This window comes from Elaeis guineensis, chromosome 1 (genome assembly GCF_000442705.2).
Source record: "Elaeis guineensis isolate ETL-2024a chromosome 1, EG11, whole genome shotgun sequence".
In the NCBI taxonomy this organism is placed as follows: Eukaryota; Viridiplantae; Streptophyta; class Magnoliopsida; order Arecales; family Arecaceae; genus Elaeis; species Elaeis guineensis.
Window position 1 is genome coordinate 18,106,650 of NC_025993.2, and position 22,925 is coordinate 18,129,574.

General features: G+C 35.8%; 1 protein-coding gene and 1 pseudogene across 10 annotated transcripts in view; one reads left to right on the forward strand and one right to left on the reverse strand.

Annotated features, from left to right (window-relative positions):
- The window catches only part of LOC105033569 (uncharacterized), a 148,989-nt gene that overhangs the window by 20,401 nt on the left and 105,663 nt on the right, over positions 1 to 22,925 (reverse strand). For 7 of the 10 annotated variants that reach the window (XR_012138337.1, XR_012138336.1, XM_073251117.1 and 4 more), the window contains exons 3-7: positions 16,588 to 16,673; positions 13,341 to 13,434; positions 13,192 to 13,268; positions 12,588 to 12,715; positions 11,893 to 11,964 (exon numbers count right to left, since the gene is read on the reverse strand). Coding sequence is in view for 8 of the 10 variants with exons in the window: in XM_073251117.1 (XP_073107218.1) it covers positions 11,893 to 11,964; positions 12,588 to 12,715; positions 13,192 to 13,268; positions 13,341 to 13,434; positions 16,588 to 16,673 (457 nt within the window). In the remaining 2 variants the exon portion in view is untranslated. Of the gene's footprint in view, positions 1 to 11,892; positions 11,965 to 12,587; positions 12,716 to 13,191; positions 13,269 to 13,340; positions 13,435 to 16,587; positions 16,674 to 20,480; positions 20,536 to 22,925 lie in introns of all 10 variants that reach the window. The other 3 variants (XM_073251115.1, XM_073251125.1, XM_073251120.1) reach the window with 3 other exon arrangements.
- LOC140854725 (uncharacterized) lies at positions 7,610 to 9,035 on the forward strand (annotated as a pseudogene).

Here is a 22,925-nt window from a genome sequence, read left to right on the forward strand (position 1 = left end):
AGGAGGTACAAATTGAGGCTGTCATTCAGACGAGTCTGATGACCAGTATCGATTGGAGGAGATAGTCAGATATGGAGCAATTTGACCATCATGCTATGAATCAGAGTTCGATTCTGCAACTACTAGGGGGAATCAGAGTTCAGGAGAACCACCTTAGTCAGAGAAATCAATAGTAGAGGTAGGTATGGTATTTCATCTGTGTTGAGGGCTTTTGACATTAGGAGGAGATTTTCTAGAGACATGCCAGCAGGAGCCACCATTCATGATTTGGATCCATAGACTTTTTTCAGCAAGGATTTAAAGCAGCAGAGGATTGACAACATATTGAAGAAGGATAAGAAGAAGGATATGTGGCAAGCTATTAGATCGTGATTTCATTTTAGCTACATTCTAGTGCATGCAGCAGACAATACTTACTATCGATCTGCCATTTCAGTTATATAGATTGCCGGCCTGAGTGTGGATCCCCAACCACCTAAGGATATCTATGGTCAGCTTCTTAACAGCAACGAGGACCTACTGAGATGGATTGCTTCTTACAAGAATAAGTGGCCCATATATGGACTGATGGTGATGTGTGATTGTTGGATCGATCCTACCAGATGGAGCATCATCAATTTCTTGATATATTGTGATAGAAAAATATTTTTTCACAAATCAATTGATGCTTCAAATAAGGTGCATGATGCCGCATACATCCTTGGACTGATGGAGGAGGTGATTGACTCAGTAGGAGAGCAAAATGTCGTGCAGGTCATCACAGATAATAGACCGCAATATAAGGCCATCGGAGAGTTACTGATGGAGCGACGACTGCATATTTATTGAACCCCATATGCTGTACATTATATTGATCTCATGTTAATAGATGTTACGAAGCTTCGTAGAGTGCAGCAGACAGTAGACATGGCCCAAACTATTACTAGATTCATCTACAATCATACATGGGTCCTATCATTGATGCGGACATATATTGGGGAGAGATCTTGAGATCGGATGTTATCAGATTTGCTACGAACTATATAGAACTCGATAGCCTTCTAGAGAAGAAAGCAGCCTTACATCAGATGTTTGTCAGTGCTGAGTGCCAGGAGAGCAGATATGCGAGGGCTGGCACTGATAGAAGTCAAATAGAGAATTTGGTGACAAGTCAGTTATTCTGGTAACAGACTGATAAGATAGTGAAGGTTATCAAGCCATTATATGAGGTGCTTCATGCCATGAATAGAGAGAGATACCCTTAGATGAGCTTTTTATATCATATAATGGAGAGAGCAAAGAAACAGATCAGTGATATAGATCCAAAATATGTCTAAGAATACATCAATATCATTGAGCACCGCTAGGACTACCAGATGGGGAGGGATTTGCATCTAGCCGGTAAGCACGAATGAAAAATTTCACTAAAAATTTTTCAGCTTTTGTACTTGGGTAAGTGTACTTAATTATTTGTGGATTTATCTGTAGCTTACTATTTGAATCCGAGGTTCTAGTATACCACATCTGGGATAGATATGGATAGCGAGCTTCTCACTGCTCTCCATAATGTGATATATAAGATGGTACCCGATCCGAAAACCGCATCTATGTGCCTACAAGAGGTATGTTAGGTTACCTAATGTGTGAGCATTTAGCTGAATTCGATCTGTAATCAATAACATATTTGTTAATTTAAGAAATATATTTTTCACAGATGAAACAACTTAAAAGACGGATAGCTTTGGAGTTGCATCGACTGTCGTAAGCAAAAAAAAAGATGAATCCAGATAAATTACATATCAATAATGAGAATATTTTGTTGATGTTACATGTCTAGAGATATCATAAAATCTGATATGTAATTTTGCATAATATTTTTGCAGTTGAATGATGGATTCATTTTGGACTATCCGTAGATAATTTGAAAGCTATAACGATCTGTATCTTTTCTAAACGGTCTCCTACAGTGGCGGTGAGCACAATTGATCGACTTTCGCCCTTATCCACAGCAAACAGAAAAACTATTTGATACAGAAGTGCCTCACGATCTTGTATATGTTCATTATAATTTGAGGTTGAGGCTAAAATATATTCAGGAAGAGGTGCACCTAAAGTATGCAGATCCGACATTAGGTGATTATGATGATGAAGATGACGATCCGATGATCGGATGACTTGTAGGGCAGCAGCATGTGCCAGAGCTTGATGAGCCTAGATCCCCTCCACGACCAGCTAGTGTGGTAGCTAGAGAGATCAGGGTGGATCCAGGATAATGGGTAGAAAGAAATATTCCACATAAGGTTCCAGCTGATCAGCCACAGCTTGAGGGGTCATTCATCACATGACTCGATGTCTGAGACATCCTCATAGATGTTTGAGCGAGAAATGTTTAGATGAGACCGGTCAGCAATAAGACATCCATCCTCCCAAGCATAGGAAACTCAGTCACAGAGAGGCACAAGGGGAGGAATGTTAGAGGTATGCCCTAGAAGCCAAGTTGGCCAACACATGTAACTTTTCTAGTGTTATAATTTTGTAATTGAATAAAATAAATCGAGTTAATTTTCATTCATATTGAGTCATGTGTCCATGAATCATCAAAGGAATTAATGGGATGATGACACATTCTCAAGAGTAGAAAAATTAGGACATGTATCATTGGTGATTGATTCCTAAATGCTCCCGATCGATGGATCATCACGAAGATGGTGATTGATCCGGTTAGATTGGTGCACGGATCGTTTTCTCTGGATAGATGAGTTCCGAGTCTACAGTGTGGGGACACTAGAGCGAGAGTGCAGGTGATTGTTTGAGAACAATGGTATCGAGTGTGACCAACAAGAATAGTCACATCAATGTCTATCCACTCGTCAGTGACATACTCGATGCTGCAGTGGTGTGAGTAGTTCTCAGACCTGTGGTGCTTCGACTACTCACAGTGAGGTTACTGTAGTTTGACTACACATAAACATGATCTCTAGCCATATGAATTCTTATAGTGGATGTTGGCTGCTGTAGGTTCACTATAGTAGCGTGCGCACCTATAGAGATCTATCGATCTTGATAGATAAGGAGTAGTCTTATATGATTTATGAGACTGAGTTCAGAAGACTTAGGCCTAGATAGAGTGAACGATGAAAAAAATTTCCATGAGGTTTCACATATGAACTCAAGTCGAATAAATCTTACATATGACAGACGATAGAATTTGATGAGTTATCCATGAACTTAAGTCGAATAAATCTTACATATGACAGATGATGGGATTTGACGAGTTATCCATGATCTTTGTCTTATTGGGACTCACGATAGAAGAACCAAATCATATGATAACTGCAGCTAAAGGTTCAATATTCCATTCTACTGGGTTGCCACTACATACTGTTAGATGTCACTGATGGACTGTGAGACTCATCGAGAGTCATCTTGATGATCGATGACCCTTGATGGATAGAGTTGGAATCATTACAATTCATCAAAAAGAGTTTCAATGATATTGTGATGGAGATCACAGTATATATCACTACCAGACAAAATAGAATCTATGGGGTCACATACAAAAGAGGTCTTTGTTTGGTCAGATGATTGATTAGCGATTATGAATCGCTATTGGGCCTAATCGTCAATATGATTGATGATTAATCTAGCAATCTAAGAGTTGCAGTAAAGTGATTTGCTAAGAGTTAGTGAGTTGTAGGAGGATTAATTAGCAATTAGATTGCTAATTGGCTCAATTTGATTGAGCAATGGGACTAAAATTAAGTCTAATTGAATTGGATTCAATTTAGATTGATTTGAGTTTGATTAGATAAGCCTAATTGAGTTATGAGATAACCCAATTGCAAGGGAGAACAAAACCTGATTTGATCAGGACTTGGGTTCAATTAATTTCTAATTGGATTTGGATCTTATTGAGCAGATTGGATTCCTAATTTGATTAGGTTCCTCTTCTCTTTGGGTGCAACCAAATCAGATTTGGTTTTAGTTCATTTGAAGCAATATATGAGAGTCCCATTGCATTAGGACTCTCTCTCTAATCCCTTGCGCCGCCCCATACCCATGCGCACTTCTTCATGCGCCTTAAAGTTTTGTGTGAGATTTCTTCATGCCAAAAAGTAGATATGCCCCCTCTTCTCAATGCCCCTCATGGATTGGATATAGATAAGGAAGGTTTGATTTTTTATTTGAACTTGTTTCCTTATCAAGAAAGAGTTTGATCCCATCCAACTTCCTTGACACCAAACCATAAAAGGAAATCTAATTTTGTGCATCAAATGAAGATGTTTTTATAATGAAAAAATTTATTATGGGGCATGAGGAATTATTAAAGGGGTGTCACACTTTTCTTGGGGCATGAAAAATAGAGGAGAGCGTCTCCTCCTCATTAGAACTTTGGGGGTTTTCATCTAGGGTTTATTCCTATTATGTGGCATGGGCTTTGGAGAAGAAAAAGAAAGAGAGTCTTTTCGTTCTGCTTCTCCTTCCTTTTATTCCTCCTCTTGTTCTCCATCATTTCTGAGAGGGTTTGAGAGAAAATGATGGAAAAAATCAGCATCAACCATCAAGAGGCGTCTTCTATAAGAGAGTTAGGACCTTGGTGAAGACACAGGCCTCTGATCAGATCGAAGGCTTCATATGGATATCCGTAGAGGCCAAATGCGTGTACGGCTCGATGAGGCCTCATCAGATTACCATGATCATCAGCAGCAGAGATCATTGACCCGCGCAAATGTATGGAGATCGGATCTCCAGACTTTTGATTTCAATTAAATCTATTTTTAATTTCAGCATCATAAAAATTGCATGTGATCGATCCTGTTAGCCGTAGATTAGATCTACTTCATGCATGTTAGATAGATTAAAGTGTTTAATCTAGATCAAAATTTTATTCCGCCATGTTCATGATTTTTAAACGGTAGAAATCTGCACGTTCTGATTTTTGCATGTATGTTTCTGGATGTGCGACATCCTTCAAGTGGTACCAGAGCCAACATGTCATCATTCACATGCATTTTTTAAAATCTGAAAATCAGATTTAATAATTAGATTAGATCTAATTTAAATATATGTGATGTATTAGATTTAGTTTATACATGAGATGTGTAATTATTAGTAGCCTAGTACTCTTCGAAATTCATTGTAAAGGCCGTCCTGCCATAGAGGACTATGGTGGAAGGGGTGCCTGTATGAATCAAGAAGAAGAACCGTGAAAATAATTTGCTTTATGATGCATGAGATGCATGTTAAAAATCTGAAATTTATTATGTATAAGATACATAATATGTTTTAACATGCATGAGATGTGTGTTGTTAAATTTGATTTTGCATGAAATGCATGTTTATTAGATCAAAATATTACATGAGATGTAGATTTGAACATACATGAGATGTATGTTATTAGATCTAATCTTTGATGAATATTTGTGATATATTTATCATGTTTAGATCAGATTTTATGCTTATGTATGAGACACATAGGTTGTTAGTTTCGATCAGAAAGTAGTTTCGACATCTAAACTACCTCATGTCCATAACGCACTTAATTAAAGATCTGAAATTATGAATTAAAGATCTAAAATTATGAATTACAATATGAAATTGAGAATTTAAGATCTTAATCTTAAGCGTAAAACATGAAGGTTTGGGCTTGGGTAGTTCAATTATGTCTAGTAATTGGATTACTTTTGGATAATCGATTAGTACATGGTCGGGCTCAATCGAGATAAGCGGTTGATCCAACCTAATCAAGAGTTGATTAGGATTAGGTCAAGAGTGCTTGAGATCAATCCAATAGTTGTAGATTGGTCACATTGATTAACAGCTACATGTTGGATCGATTAACCCAATGTTTCGGACCAAATCGCTCGATTCGATGTATTTAATAAGAGAGGGAGGCAGAGTATTCTTCATTTCTCCGACTAGATCCCTCGCTCTCCTACTCCAAGAATGACAAGAAAATGAAGGAACAACGTGGATTAGAGATACATTTTCTTTCCTAGCTCCCTTTCTTTTCTTCCCTTCTTATTTTTTAAAATCCATAAAAAATGGAAAAATAAGAGGAAATATGTCAAAATTTTATTTTTTTGTATGATTTTAATATATGTTGTAGATCTGTGGATGATCTACACAATGATACTAAAATCATTAATTTTATTAAATATATAATTTTAAAATTAAAAATATATTTTTAGAATAAAAAATTATTAAAAAAATAAATTTTGAAAAAAATTGTAAAATTAGATTATTAATGAGGGACTTACAAGCTACTTTTGACATAAAATTAATGTCAATTTATCAATGTTGTGACGCATCTTGCGCATAGTATTCTACACCTAAATTTCAGAAAAAAAAAGGATTTTATGCATGTTCATGGACTAAGAAATTTATATGTAGCATCAATGGTAAGATTCTACATGGATCTAAGATCAAATATTTTTTTCATAATTTTTTTATTTTTTAATATATTTTTTTAAAAAATAATAAAAAATTAAATAATTCAAAAAATATAAGAAAATTAGGTCAATGAAATCTATCATTTTTACGTAATTATTAAAGTAATATGCTTGTCAATTTTCAGGAATGGATCCATCACAAAAAGAAGGATTCAGAGCGTGACATTGGTTGGGAGCATGGGGAGATGGTCTCATATCGGCATTATTGGAGATGCAAATGGTGTAACATAGAATTCAAAGGAGAGGTCACACGATTGAAGCAACATTTGGCTGGTGGCTATCTGGATGTAGCTATGTGCCGTAAGTATCCATAGAAGGTCCGTCAGTTGATGAAGAAGCACTTTATTGATTTTAAAGCAGTGAAGAAAGAAAATTTGAAGAAGACAGAAGTGGACCATCGAACAGCAGAACCATCTTCTTATCACTCTAGGGAGTCAGAGAAAGAATCTATTCCAGATGATGAGCAGGCACAAATCGATGCAGCCATTCGGGCGAGTTTTGATGATCAGTGACAGCTAGAGGAGCTGGCCAGGCATAGAGCTCGATTTGGGTTGTCAGTTTATAAGGGCAGATCAGGTTCAGGGAGCATTGCAGCAGAGTCTGAGTCACAGTTTAGGAGGATATTCTCAATTAGAGAGCCCACCAGTAGAGGCACCAGCCGTCTTGCATCCATGTTGGGAGCATTTGGTAGTAGAAAGAAGTTCTCTAGGAAGATTCCAATAAGAGTGACTATTTATGATTTGGATCCACATACCTTTTCTAGTAGAGATTTCAAGCAACAGAGGATCAATAGTATGTTAAGGAAATATAAGAAGAGGAATATGTGGAAAGCTATTGGCTTTTGATTTCACTGTAGTCACATCTCAACGAATGCAGCAGATAATCCATATTATCGCTTTGCCATTTCATCTATACAGACTGTCGGTTCAAGTGTTGATCCTTCAGAACCAAGAAATATCCATGGTGAACTTCTTGACAGCAATAAGGAGGATTTAAAAAAGTGGATTGCCTCATTTCAGAGCAAGTGGCCTATGTATGGATTGATTGTGATGGGTGATGGTTGGATTAGTCCTACTAGACGAAGCATCATCAACTTTTTGACATATTATGATAGAAGAACATTTTTTTACAAATCTAGTGATACTTCAGCTAAGGTGCACAATGCTAGCTACATCCTTAAATTGATGGAGGTGATTGATCAAGTAGGAGAGCGGAATATCGTGCCGGTTGTCACAGATAATGGACCAAAATATAAGGCTACAGGAGAGTTGGAGCAGCGACCACATATTTTTGGATCCCGTGTGCTGGATATTGTATTGATTTGATGTTGATGGATATTAAAAAGATTCATAGAGTGCAAAAGACAGTAGAGTCAGCACAATGCATCACCAGATTCATATATAACCATATATGGATCCTGTCATTGATGCAACAGTATGTTGGAGGCGATTTATTGAGGCCAGATGTCACACGGTTTGCTACCAATTATATATCACTTAATACTCTGATTGATAAGAAAGTACAGCTACATCAGATGTTTGTTAGTAGTGAATGGTAGGAGAGCAGATATGCTAGGGCAGGCACTGAGAGGAGCACTGTGGAGAGCCTAGTGATGAGAGGATAGTGGCAACTATTAAGCCTCTGTATAAAGTGCTTCGGGCTGTGGATGGAGAGCAATACCCTCAGATGGGCTTCCTATATCATATGATGGAGAGGGCAAAAGAACAAATCAAGGTGGCAGATCCAAGACATGCAGATGAATACATCAGGATTATCAACCGTCGATGGGGTTATCAGATGGGCAGGGAGTTGTACTTAGCAGATAAGCAGCAAATCACGATTTTTTTGAAAATTTATATAAATAAACTTAATCAATTATGATAATATATGTGCAGCTTACTATCTAAATCCAAGATTTCAGTACTCTATACCTGGGATTGGTATGGATGATGAGCTTTTGTTCGCCTTACGAAATGTCATAGACAAGATGGAGCCCAATGCATACAGTGCGGCTATGTATCTTGAAGAAGTTATGTTCAGTGATGTTTATTAACTTAGTGATGTTTTCAACAAGACATTACAACAAATAATTTTTTTACAGACGAAAATATTTAGGGAGGGCACAGAATCATTTGGAAGTAATGTAGTGGTCAAAAGTAAATCAAAGATGAATCCAGATATATATCAATAAGTTTATTTTTATATTCAATCTTATTTTTGATTTTGCTGATTTTCAATGATTTTGCAGTTGAATGGTGGGTGCATTTTGATGGATCTGTATGACATCTGAGGGATCTTGCCATCAAGATCCTCCCTCCGATGGTTTCATCGAGTGGATGTGAGCGCAACTGATCGTCTTTTGTCCTTATCCACAACAAGCAGAGGAACCGTCTAAAACAGAAATGCCTCAACGATCTTGTGTATGTGCACTACAATTTGAGGTTGAGGCTTAAATTCCTTCAGGAGGAAGTTTAGCTGAAGTACTTGGATCCAACTTGTAGTGATTTTGTTGGTAAAGATGAAGCTGAGGATCCAATGACCGGATGGGTTATGAGTCAGCAGCAAGTTCCAGAGTTTGATGAGCCAGGATCGCCTTCACGATGAGTCAATTTTGTTGCTAGCGAGGTTGGGGTGGATGCCTCTCAATAAGCAAACAGCAACATTCCATCTAGACTTCTAGCTGATATGCCACAGCATCCACCCTCGCAGCTGGCTAGGCAGAGGGAGATAAGAACAAAAGAAAAGGAAAGACAAGTGCAGCCCCAGTAGAGTTCGAGCATTCAGTTCACTCAGATTCAGATACCAGATGGAGCAGTGACGGTAGTTCTTCAGCTGGTCATAGATCTGATGATCATGGTGGGATCGGAGGATAGGAGACATAGCCAGTTGGTGGTCTTCGATTTACTGATGAGTCTTAGTTTACGCATGCCATACAGAATAGAGACCACAGTGTACGCACTGGTAGAGCCCACAATGATACGATTTTATACAGACAATGGGCTCCGCGAGGTCGTTCGGGACATGTGCAGCTACAGATGACCTCGCACATGGAGTAGGGTCCATAGATGTGTTAGGTTCATCTTCATATTCTGGATCCTCCTATCCGCAGCCACAGCCACCCTATGATCTTTATGGATATGGATATGGATATAGTGCATTGGAGATATTTTCGAGTGACTACTATCCTATGCAGTCCAGAGCATCTTACAAATCGAAATTTGCTGTCGATATATTTGGATGGACCCCTTCACAGTCATGCTATCAGTCCAAGGATACCGCTCAGAGCCAGGACCTCAATGACACTTCGAGGGTGAGTTACGATCCAGCACCCCTACGTTATGAAATGAATACAGAGGATTATAAAGCTGTGGCTAGAGGGATGGCTGATGTTTCTCCTGAATATATAAATGATACTGCTATTTATGGACATCGACGGTCGATTAGATTCTAATGATCGATACGTATTTAGTATTTTTAGATTTTTTAATTGATTTAAACATTTTAGGATCCAATGATATCTTATCCATGCCTTAATTATTTAAGAATTAGGATGCTAAATAATATTATATCACACTTAGATTCGTATCATATGCGATTAACGTTATATCCGAGACTTTCAAGTGATACAAACATTAATTAATATCACTAAATAACAATTTGGATACTCCTTTCTAAAAAAAAACCATTGAATACTCCTTTCAAAAAATAAAAAAAATAAAAAAATTAGCTTGCCGGTTTGACCAGCACACCTGACTGTACCATGTGTTGGTACGGTATGGAACCCGTACCTACCATACCGGCCGCCGAACCAGCACGCATGGCCGTACCATGTCGGTATGGTATGGAACCGATACCGTACCGTACTGGTCGGCGACTGGCACGACGATCGGTACTGGTTTTGAAAACATTGATTTAACATTTGTAAGTACATTATGTAGCTTTTCAAGTTCATCATATCACTTAGACCAATTTGCCTTGTGGTTCTTTGATATAATATATGTAGTAAAGATAAAAAAGTTAACTTTCTAAAACATGTGGACTTATTGAAGTTCAAATGTCCATAATAAAGCTCAAACAGAATTTAGAACAATAAAGTCCAAACCCCTTAATTGGAGTATAAAGATTTTTATTTTAGATAATTGATGACATCCTTTATATCTAAACTTTCTATGGCAAAAATGATGGTAATTTAGATTGCTCTACACAATTTTTGTTGCACACTAACCCTTAAGGCACCTAAATATATGCAAAAAAAAGTGTATATAAACATCACCATTGAGATAATAACTCTTCATGACAATTAAAATGACATCCTTATTTGCCCATCTAATTCATGCATTGGCATCCAGCAAGGCTAAGTAAATCCAGAGTAGGTGAAGCTAAATGAACATATGAGATCTCAACCAACATATATCTTAAACATATACTTGCATAGATATTGCTCAAAAGATCCCATGTCCTTATATATCTTAATTTTGCAAATATGCCACATATCAAAGTTGCATTTTTGCATTTCATCTGCATTGTCAACACATTTCTGTATATTTTCTATTAGACTGATCTAGTTCTATAAAATTTAAAACTTATTGATTTGTACTTGTTCTACTTTAGTGATCCAAAACTCTAGTCAGTAAGCTCATGACAAGTTAAAAATTATAAAGAAAATGGTCTTCAAGACATGAATGGGCATTAATGGACTAATTGGATAAAACATTTTTAAGATTTCTTTTCCTTATAATTAAGTATTCTACTACATGCATGCATTGTCCCAGACCGAGACTGTTGGGCTAGAAGATTCTAGAAACAATGTTTATATGTCATCTATCATATGGTAACTAGACCTATCATCATCATCATCATCATCATTATTATTCAAGCTTTTAAATCCTATGGGTCAAAGGTGTCCCGATTTCTCCATGGAACGGGATGCACTGCTGTCCCGTTCCATCTTGACGACAGTCCCGGTCATACATTCTGGTGAATATCCTCTATCTTTCTCTCTTTCTTCTTTCCTTTCTTTCTTTCTTTTCTTCTTTTTTTCTTTATTCCTTCTTTTCTTTCTTTTCCTCTACCTTCCTTTCTTTTCTTTTCTTTTTTGTTCTCCCTTTCTTTTTTTTATTTTTCTTCTTCTTTCCTTTAATTTGTTCTTTTTCTTCATCTTTCCTTCCTTTCCTTTTTTTTCCTTTTTTTCTTCTCCTTGGATGGATGGATTTTGGAGTCTCGAGTCCATCCCGGTCCCGTTTTCTCATAAGAATGGGATAGGATGGCTGGGATGCCCGCTGTCCCATCGGGATGAAAAACCTTGTTATTATTATTAATAAATGTAAATGGACCCAATTGTTGCATTTGATCTGGAAAGGAAGTAAATCTAGATCAAAGTAAACTAATGTAGCAGCAAAATAATAAAATTGCATTACATAAGCATGGATAACTTATCAAAAACACCTAGAACGATACATACGGGCTGCCTGCTTCAATAAAACGCTCAGCCATAACAGCATTCTGACATGTAAATTCGCCATAAAGTGGGATCCTGAGAGGAAAAGAATGAGTTACAAGAAAGCATGTCAAGTTGACTGGAAGTGTAGACCATTCTAAGGGCACATTGAGAAAATGAAGACCATATTAATTCTAATTATCATTGGAAAACTAAGTAATATTGCATGCATAGTTGCTAGGAGCCCGCTTTTCAACTACCATGCATTTCAGCAGAAACAGTTCAGGATTCCAAAAAATAAGAGTATATCTCATTCATCAAATATAGTAAAACTGATAATGTTATTTAACCATATATAGATTTTTATTTAAGAAAGGATATCCAATTTCACTTTATATATTTCTTATGAATCAAAAAAGTCTAAGAACTTTCAGTGGAAAACAAAAAAGTGACATGCAGTGTTTCCCAGAATCTTTGGTCTAGCTTAAGAATTTGCCACCGAATCTGAAACATGGATATTAGTATAACACTTCAGTGTGGGTCTATCAAAGAAATTTTTAGAAATTGTATGGATCGAAGTATCGAACACTTAAGACATGCACCTGCATTCAGCACAATACATATTTATCAACTACAAAACAGAAATTCAGATTAAATACACTTATCAATAAGTAGTGCAACATAACCAAATACCGCTGTACTGCATGAATATTACCAACCTTAGTTTTTGAAATAACCCGGGTAATGGAGAAGAAACATTCAATGGGCTGTTTAAAATGGTCAGTTTGGTAATCTTGTTTGAGTTCTTCAAAGCCCAAGTCAATCCATATGAACCTACGATAAATCCCTACAATTGTACAGATGAAAGAGGGCATGTTGTCAGATAACATGATCAAAACCTGCCTAGGAATTTCAGTTGTTAGTAGGGTATGCTAAATCAACATGCACATATAGGCTAAGCAACACCACTCACATTAGCAACCAACACTATCCACAGATGCCATGCCATATGGGTTTCATACCTACTACTTAGGTGGGATCCACAACACACGCACGTGCGTGCGTGCACACACACACACACACACACACACACACACATATATATATATAGAGAGAGAGAGTTTGTGATGCATCATGCTCAGAGGTGCTCTCCACCTACAAGTGCATGTATCTCTTACTAATTTTATCTTAGAGGATGGTAATCGGCAATGCCAAGTTTATATAATATTATATTAAACTATCAAACTATGAGAACAATATTGCAAGGTTTAGAAAAATGAATAGTTGGAGCTTTGAAAAAAATATTAGATGGTTATTAAGAACCTGAACCACTAAGAAAAATGGAGAATTGATATCCAGTGTGGCGAGAAGCCTGTCAAATTCTGAATGGAATTCTTCTTCTGTCTCACATGATGCTGTAACATTAGTACTATCATTAAATAGAGAGACCACCATCCAGAGTTTCTACAAACCTGTATATAAAAATCCATATCCTGGTTGGGGTTTATCACTAAAACCAAATCCTATCCAATCAGGAGCAAAGCAATGGTAGCCAGCATCTGCCATCTAATCATTAAAATACTACTCAGGAAAACAGAAATGCAAGAGACAAACAAATATACATTACTCCACAGAGAAAAAAAGAAATTCTACATAGCAGTGTAACATAGAAACAATGTCCTAGAAATCTCATTAATATGGTCTAAAATGATCACAGTGAAGTGAAAATTATATTTGACACTAATGTATATGTCAACATTCTGAATGTGAGAAAAGTATAGATACAAAAATAATATCATTGCTTCCGAACAAGTTGAGCATGACATTCAATTATTTAACTTTAATATGAAATGAAACTAAGATGGATTTGCAGAAAAAAATACCAAGACAAAAGCATGTCAATAAAACTTATGTACATGATGCAGAAAAGACTGCACTATGCTGAGGACACATGTCAAAAGAATACCAAGACAAGCACGTCAAATAAAAAAAAAAAAAACATAAAAATGTTCTAATTAACATGCACAAAATAGGAAATGAATTGAATACAAATAAGTTGATCTTTGTTTCTAAACTGACATAGCATGAAATCTAGGATAGTAGGATGCATAAATGTTCTACATTAACATGCTTAAAATAGGAAATGTATTAATTATAACTAAGTTGATCTTTGTTTCTAAAGTGATGTAGCACGAGACCTAGGAGGCTAGGACACATAATTCCTTTGACATAAAATTAAGCAAAGATGGATTTGCACAAATATATAGCCAAGACAATAGCATGCCAATACAAGATATATGCATGATGTAGAACAGAGATTTTGGTATGTTTTGTGTTAAATCAAGGTCCCTCCCAGTCCAGCCATCTGCAAAGTTCTATAGAACAGCTTTTATAGAAAAAGAAAGGGATCTACTTCTTTTCTATTTTACAGAAAAAAGGAAGGGGATGTACGAGGAGGCTCACAGTGCACTTAACTAGGTGAGGATTCCTTGGGTATCACTTATGGTCTATTTTAAACTTACAGAGTAATTAAACATGAACTAAAGTGATACATAGCACCCATAACATGATTTGATACCGAGAAACACCAACTTAAGGAAATGCTTCGAAGGCACATTAAATATGGGTCAGGAAATAGTTGGAGAGATCTTAGGTCTTTTACACAATTGGAGTATAACATTGAAAACAGATACATATGTAAGCCTAATGCATGGACATGCTTAAATGTCACTTTATATCTCTAAAAGGCTATATTAGTAATTTGGACAGCTTGTGTTATCAATCCAGTTACTTAAATATTAAAAGGCTCATGGTAAAGATTCAAGAACGTATTTTGCTTTATGTAGCCTAAAACTTCATGGCTAATAAAGGATATGGTTACTTTCTTCTTTTTAAAATCTTTTTCATTTTTCCTTTTCTATTTGGGGGAGGTGGCATGGGAGGGAGTTGTGACTCAACCAATTATTTAACAAGCAAATAGTTAAGGTGCTCAGATCCAGATAGGGACAATAGCATTTTTTAGCATTTCTCTATGCAACATCTCAGTTTTTGTTGAATTACTAAACAAATTGTTGGACTACACCTTATGTTAAACTCCTTGAAAAGGAGCTAATGGTTCAAAGTCACTGAAAGACTATTCTAATTCAAGATCTAAACTGTCGAACATGATCAATAATAATTTGGTGGTCTCTAACTTAATCATCAAGTAGGTGCCAAAATGATATTATATTTTACTATAATCTAATAATGAAAACTTAGTGATCCATGAAGTGGTACCAGTACTGTACTGATACTTTACCGATCCCATACGGTACATATTAGTATGGTATGGTATGCATCTCGTACTAAAATAGCTCTCAAACTATTTTTCTTACATTTTATATTAGTATGCCATGGTAGAGTCAATACCCCTTGGTACGGGTTGGTATGCCTGGCCATAGGGCCTGCACTGACCCAGATACAAGTTTCATACCAGTTCTGATCTAATATGGTATGGTACACCCTGCACCTCTACCACATTATGTATCGGCCATACCAAGGTCTGCTGTATCGACCCATATGGACTTGTACCAACCATGGTAATTTACTAGTACCACATTGAGGTTGATTCAATATATGAGTCTAACCAGTCCGTACCAATCGGAACCAAGTGGAACCATCCTATATCGCTTGGTATCATCGAAACTAAGGTGCATATCATGCCGTACTGACATGTCCATCCCAATTTTGGGTATTACTATGATAAAAAATGAGAAGGTTGGGAGCTGCCTGGGTATGGGGTGCCTATCATACCATACTAAACTAGTAATGCACCGATATAATACTCGGCACCGAGATTGTGGACCCCATACTAAGATATAAAACCATAAAATACCATAGCATATCATACCACTACCTTACTGATATGGGACCTGAGATGTAAAACCTTGTATATGATCATTAATAATGTTTGCTAAAGCACATTTTAGTTCATACAAATATTTCACTAAAGAGCCTCTCTGCTCTAAAAACTAGAATGCTACATGAAGTGCTAACAATCATCCATTTTGCATCAACAGATGAAGCATAAATATGCTGTTTACCTCTTCATCTATTATTATGTCAAAGACAAGGCACTATCACTATCTCCTCTCTAATTCATCCTCTAAATTGTTGACTTTGAAGGAATGCAATTGAAAACATTAGTCAGCAAAAAGGTTGCTGATGTAATTTAACAACCTTTGCTTCTAATGCCTGAAATTAAGAGTAACGCAATCTAGATATCTTAAATGAAAAGATATCAGATGCGTCCTTTTTAACCATGACATAGAATTGTAATTTTCTTCATTTGGAGCTTAATAATGATCAGTTTTACCTCTAATATTTCATAAAAGCTGGAAATGCATTTGAAATATAGATTACCAAAGTTTCGACTCAATAATATTGGTCTTGACCTCTAAACAAATTCAAAAATTTACATGGTGATACTATAATGATAGTGAAGCAAAAAATTTAAGAAACATTATTCAAACAACTACAACAACTAGAACTATACTCTTTTATTTATGAAAATGTTTCAGAACAGATACTGTCATAATACGTTTTATATTCATGGAGAGGTACACACCTTCACCTTCTCCTATAAAATGAATAGCAAGTGATTTGCAAAAAGAAAACAAATGCAAATTTGCAATATGATCTCCATATTAAAATAATTAACCAGAAAACCACCAAGCAAACCTGAGACATAACTACTCGATAACTATATGATTGAGTAGGAGCCCCATGAATAAACACAATTGTCCCATGCGGATTATTGGAGGATCCTAAGAAAATCAAAATTGTTGTTAAACAAATATCATATGAAAAAACAATGATGTATGATTGAGAAAAAGAGGAGATATGATAGAACAATCTAGCCATTATTTGATTTTGCTATGGACACAATTTCATAAATACATGTAAAGTATATTTATTACATAAAAAACATAATGTTATAAATTGCTTGGAAATATGCTAAAGATGAATGGATGCAAGATATTAAATCTTCTTAGGAATATGATAATGCAATTGGATATTAAGAAAGCATTAAGTATCGTGTGCCAATACAATGCCAAGTTGGCACTGGCATAGTATGTAATGTGCTGCATTATGCCATGCTAATGCTTGGCATACACTAGCCTGGCATGCAGCTGATGTTGTTCTAGTGTGGCGCTAATAAAGGCACTAGCATGGTATATGATGTATCAAATCATATCAATTGTGCCATTTGACAATTCAATTTATGGTATAAAGAACAACCAAGTATCACGACTGAAGAGTTTATTCTCCTATATAAAGACCTAAACTCAATTTATTGTAGCAACAATAGATGATGATATTTTGATGTTATAATAAAATATGAATGCATTCACAACAAGTACATGAATAAAAGAGTACTGAAAAGTGTAAGATCCATTTATAAAGCAACTAATATGAGCAATCAATGTTTTAAATCCTACTGGGATGGGGGGTGTCCCATGCATCCTAACCTATTCACATGTGATATCGAGATCTAGGTCGAGAGTAGGATCCTGATCCCTTCAAGGTCCTCCCATCCCTCCAATCTCGTGGGTTCTGGTTTAGGACATATCAAGACCATGAGCAAGACAACCAATCTGCCTCCATCCCACTTATCTCTCCTCATAAGGATCCCTGTCACTCTACAAGGCCATAACGACATCTCTAAATCTAATGCCATCAACACCTAAGATTTGGCAAGGGTGGCTTTCTTTGGTGTGCAAAGGGGAAGAAATAGAAGGGTAGAGAAAAAGAAGGATGACAAAGTCTGAGCAGTGCACCAAATTTAATGACTGACGTCCTCCTTGAGCAATGGAGGCGAGGAAAAAGGAATAGAGGTTGCTGGCACTAGTGTTAGAGGTCTAGCAAGGTAGTGGCAAGGGAGAGGGAAATAAATAAAGGGAGATGAGCCCTCTACCTCAAGTCATGAGCAAGGAAAAGAACCGTAATCCTTTGAGACATGCTCTGGCTCTATATCTTTTTTCATTTTTTTACTTTCAACTAATGTTTAGCGAGGAGGATTTGAATAAGGAGATTTTCAGGGAGACAAGCAGTCTCTACCCTTTGAAACATTTCACAAGCATAAAGGCAAGGCATTGTTGCAGCATGCCCTATGCCTTTTTCTTTTTTTATTTTTATATAGTGTGGGTCCTTGGGTCCCTGGGTTCCATTGGATTCTTGAGTGCTGATAACAGAAATAATGAGTGCTGACAAAAGATAATAATGCCAATGATGCAACATGAAGGAGTTTAATTTTTTAAATAAAAGTGGAATTGGGTCCCCTATGTCTTGGACTCTAGGTAGTCATTACGAGAATTAAGCATATCACTGTTGTGACTAGAAAAACAAAGAGAAAGAAACAGGGAGAGCAAAAGATGGTAAGGGAGAAGTAGGGAATGAGAGCTTTGTTAGGATTTTGAGGGGAGAGGAAGAAGAGAGTTGTGTTAGGATTTTGGAGATTGTGGTTGCCATCATCCACATTGAGATGCTCTTAGTTAGGTGAGCTCTTTTTTATCATCAATTAAATCAAAATAAAGTAAAATTTGGGCAATCATGATATACATATACAGGATAAATGATACCATGAGGTCGTATCGGGTAACATTGACCTTGTCTGTAGATGGTTCTCGACTCTTAATCAAAATGAACCTCTCTATGAAACTTCTGGTAATAGTGTATTTCTATAAGAAGACCCCAAGAACCAACATTTTAAAACAAGCCTTGAAAGGAAGCCTTGGAAAGAAGCCCAGAGAGCGAGCCTTAGAAAGAAGCCTTGGTAGAAGTCTTCAACCAAGCAACAATACAAGCCAAAGAGGGAGATTTCCACCAAAAACCTCTTCTGTCTTGTAACCCCTTCCATCCTTCAAAAACCTTGTATTCAAAAAATGTTATCCCAATGTAGTCCATTGTGGAAAACCCCTTTAGATTAGGATACATATCCAAAATCTTGTTTCAAATCCAAAAGGCTTCAGCCGGAGAAAATGAAGCAAGCTCCCTGAAGTTATTTTGTATCCCAAATCCTTGTATCAAAAGCTTCTCGCCGTGTAAGTCTTCAAATGTTCTTCAAATATTTCAAATACAAATCAAGCTTTAGCTTTGTTCATTTTGTTTCAATATTGTCTCAATCTTATCTTAGTCTTGTTTAAATCATGTTCAAATTTATTTTAGCATCTCTATGAGAATGCTTCATCTCTGAGAATGCTTCATTTTATTCTACAAAAGTTACTATTCTTGCGGCAAAATACTATTTCGCAAAAATACTGTTTATGTTTCTTCCCAAATAGTTAAAGTCTTGTTAATGTTTTGTTTTGTTCTTACAAAAGTCGCTATTTTCCCGACCACTTACTATTTCGCAAAACACTATTCAAAACACTGTAGATACTATGTAAATATGAACTCTTAATCAAAACTTTTAAAAAATAAAAAATTGTAATAATTAGTATAAGTAGGTAACCTCTAGTATAGATTAACTAATGTAGAACAATTTAAAATTAAAAAATTAAAAATTAAAAATTAAAAAAATGTAAAAATTAGTATAAGTAGGCAACCTTTAGTATAGGTTAGCTAATAGGTTAGTTAATGTAAAATTAATAGCTATAAATATATATAAGATAGACAACCTTTGGTCTAGGTTAGTTATAAGTATAGGATTAGGTTTAGGATAGATATAATATAAAATAAATGGTTTAATCAAACTGTGTTCTATGTCTTGTACCTTAAGAGACTTATGGCTGTGAAGGTCTCAGACCTGAGCTTAAGTCTTGGAAGATCTGGATTTTAGATCATGGTTAATCTGTGATTTGTTAGCAGTATCTTGGTGGGCCTCGCTCTTTGGTATCTTAGAGTGAGCAAGATCCTGTTCATAGATTTCAGAACATTTATCCTAGGATAGATTACTATGATTCCTCCTTTAACTAGGGGGCTCCCCTAAATCTTGGTCCCGACCTCATGGTATCAGAGCCCTCAGATCTTGATCCCAACCTCATGGTATCAGAGCCCGAGAGGGAGAAGTAGTACAAGTTAGATCTCGATTAGACACTCAGGCTTGGTCCGAGGAGCAGTAGATGTGTTTTTGGTAAGAACCTTTAGCTTGGTCCAAGGAGCACAGTGGTCGTATCGGGTAGAACCTAAGCTTGGTCTGAGGAGCATAGGGGTCATATCGGATAGTGGCTCTATTGTTGGGGGTACCTTCGGGTGTTGGGTTGCCGTAAGGATATGTCAAGCCGATCATAGGCCGTGAGGAAAGGCCGCTTCCAGGCAGAAGACTAGCAGTCCCCAAAGAACCCTTTCCTTGTCTCCCTTGGTAAGGTAACTATCTCAGATCTTCCTATGTTAAGTTTCCTAAGGTAGGTTTCTATCTCGAATCCTGCTGTGTTAAGTCTCCTAAGGAAAGGTCCTCTTATCAAGATCCTCTCCTGTTAAGTCTCTTAAGATGAGTTTTTTATCTTGATCTTCCTCTACTAGTCCTTCATCCCTGGAGTTGGTATTGTAGCTAAGGTAAGGCTCTAGCAGAGTATCCTAGGAAAAGTTGGAGATAGATAATTTAAATCTAGGTGAATAGTTAGGAACTTTACCTTCTCCATAGATATCCTCCCAGTAGCTAGTCTCTCCATAGTTAGCCCTCTTACTCTGTAGAAATAATAAATTACAATTTAGAAGATAACCTAGTAGAATATGATTATATCAAATCAATCAATCAGATGATGATTATCAAGATGATATTCAATCCCTTCAATCTGATGATGAAAATGATAACCAATCTCAAAATTACTACTCTCAATACCAGTCAATCTCAAACTTTGAATATAGAATAAGTCCCAGAATTAGCCATAGGTCAATCTCCAAAATTAAACCCAATCCATCAAATCTAAGACCAAATTTTCAAGATAAATCCTTACCTTACCCTAGCAAAATCAATTCTAATTTCATCATAGATGAAAACCTACTAAACAAAGAATTCTATGCTGACTACAATAAACTCAAAAGACAACAATTTTTTAATTTTTATAATGAAACACAGAAATAAAATCCAATCTTGCTATTATATTTTCAAGAAATCAATTAGAAGACATGTCAGGTTTTTTGATTGGTTTGAAAAGCATGATCAGCCATAAAAAAATTAGTATAGAAAAAGATAGTAAGGACAAAAAAGATAATAACAAATGCAATTGCTTAGGCACCAAAATATTAGTTCATTGGGAAAAAGGTAAAGACAGAGTTATAAAATACCTCTGCCCACACCTACAAAAAGACAAAGGAACCCAACTAGAGGATTCCCCTTCGAAAACTAAGTCTTTAACTACTAATGAAATAATACTAAAAACATAACGAATCAAGATTCTAAGAAGATATAGGACCAACCAACTAAAGAAAAAGAATTTGAAACCATAACTCACTCAAAAGATCTACCCGAGCAAGTGATTAATCTTCAAAATACTCTAAAACAATACACTGAGGCCCAACAATCCTTAAGAATCTTAGAACATTCAAGAAAATAAATTCAGGAAAAAGATCCTCTAGAAGAAATTAATCCTCTAGAAGAAATCAATCCTGAAATAGAAATTCAGAATACGGTTCAAGCTCTTGAACCTAATTCTTACAAACTTAGCTTAAAATCTTTTAAACAAAATCTAGAACTATATCCTATTAAAACTTATAATACAAATCCACAAAAATTCTGGCCAAACTTACCATGGAAATTACCCTGGAACTTAAAGATCCTATTAAAACCTCCCTTGGACCCTAGGAACCCTAAAGTAATATTTCAAAAAAAAAACCACTTATCTTTTATGATAAACCAAAAATAAAGAAAACTAGTTACAAATCTAAAACACTCAAAAATAATAAGATCAGAACAATATCTCCTTATCCACGTATCTGTGAAAAGGCAAAATATTTCAATAAACCAATTACCTTATTGTCCGAACACAAACCCTTAAAATTCCTTCAATCCAACAAAGAAAGTAATAAGGAAGCTTGTGAACAACATCTTGAACAAAAGAAAAAATATTTATTCAAAACAATCTTATTAAAAGAAGACCTTAAGCTTGGCTTCAAAATACAATCCTTAAATAGACCTCCGTGGAAACCCCCTTTAAAGTTCAAAAGAAAAGAGGAACTTAGAAATAAGACCAAAACACAAAAATCTTTGGCTCATTCCAAATCTTCTTAATACACCTAAGGAATTTGAAATTTTTCAAAAGAAACTAATAACCATGCAAAAAGAGATTACTCAATTACAATTCTAAAAAATGTATAAAGAAAAAAAAAATCCTCCAAGAAGATGAAACCTCAAAATTCTCTAGCAAAATAAAAATTACTCTACTAATAGATGATTTCAGGATAGATACCCTGATCCTGATTGATTCTAAAGTAGACTTAAACTTCATCCATGAAGAATTAATTCCCACAAAACTTCTTCAAAAAATAGCATCTACAAGCAGTCCAGATCCCGAATACAAACTGACAAATATGTTAATTTATAATAATAATATGTCTCAAAACCTTCTTTATTCTAACCAAATATCCCAATCAATCAATGATCTTAGGAAATCCATTTCTCAATCCTATAAAACCCCTTTATGTTGATGAGAAAAAAATTAAGACCAAACTTTTAAACAAAACTTAGATTTCAGATTTATCAATCCACACTCCAAAAATAGTATAATCAGACAAACTCAACAAAGACAAATAAAAAGAGTCCAACTTCCTATCAAATAACTAAGGATTAAACTCTGGAATAAAACACAGAAAATATTACCCCTTGAACTCCAAAATATCATTCCTGAAAAAATCCTCCAACCCTATGAAATCAAAGAAATATCTCATAATAGATTGGTATTGGCCAAAACTTAGTCTTCCAAACATAAATATAAATCCTTCCGATACTGTAGTCAGAGCCCTATATAAAGGACTAGTCAAATTAGCCTCTGCAAATTGTAGTTACTCCTTTGATATATTCCCTAAAGTAGTCTCCATAGTTCTAGAACAACTAAAAAAAATAAAGAAAAAATAGATAT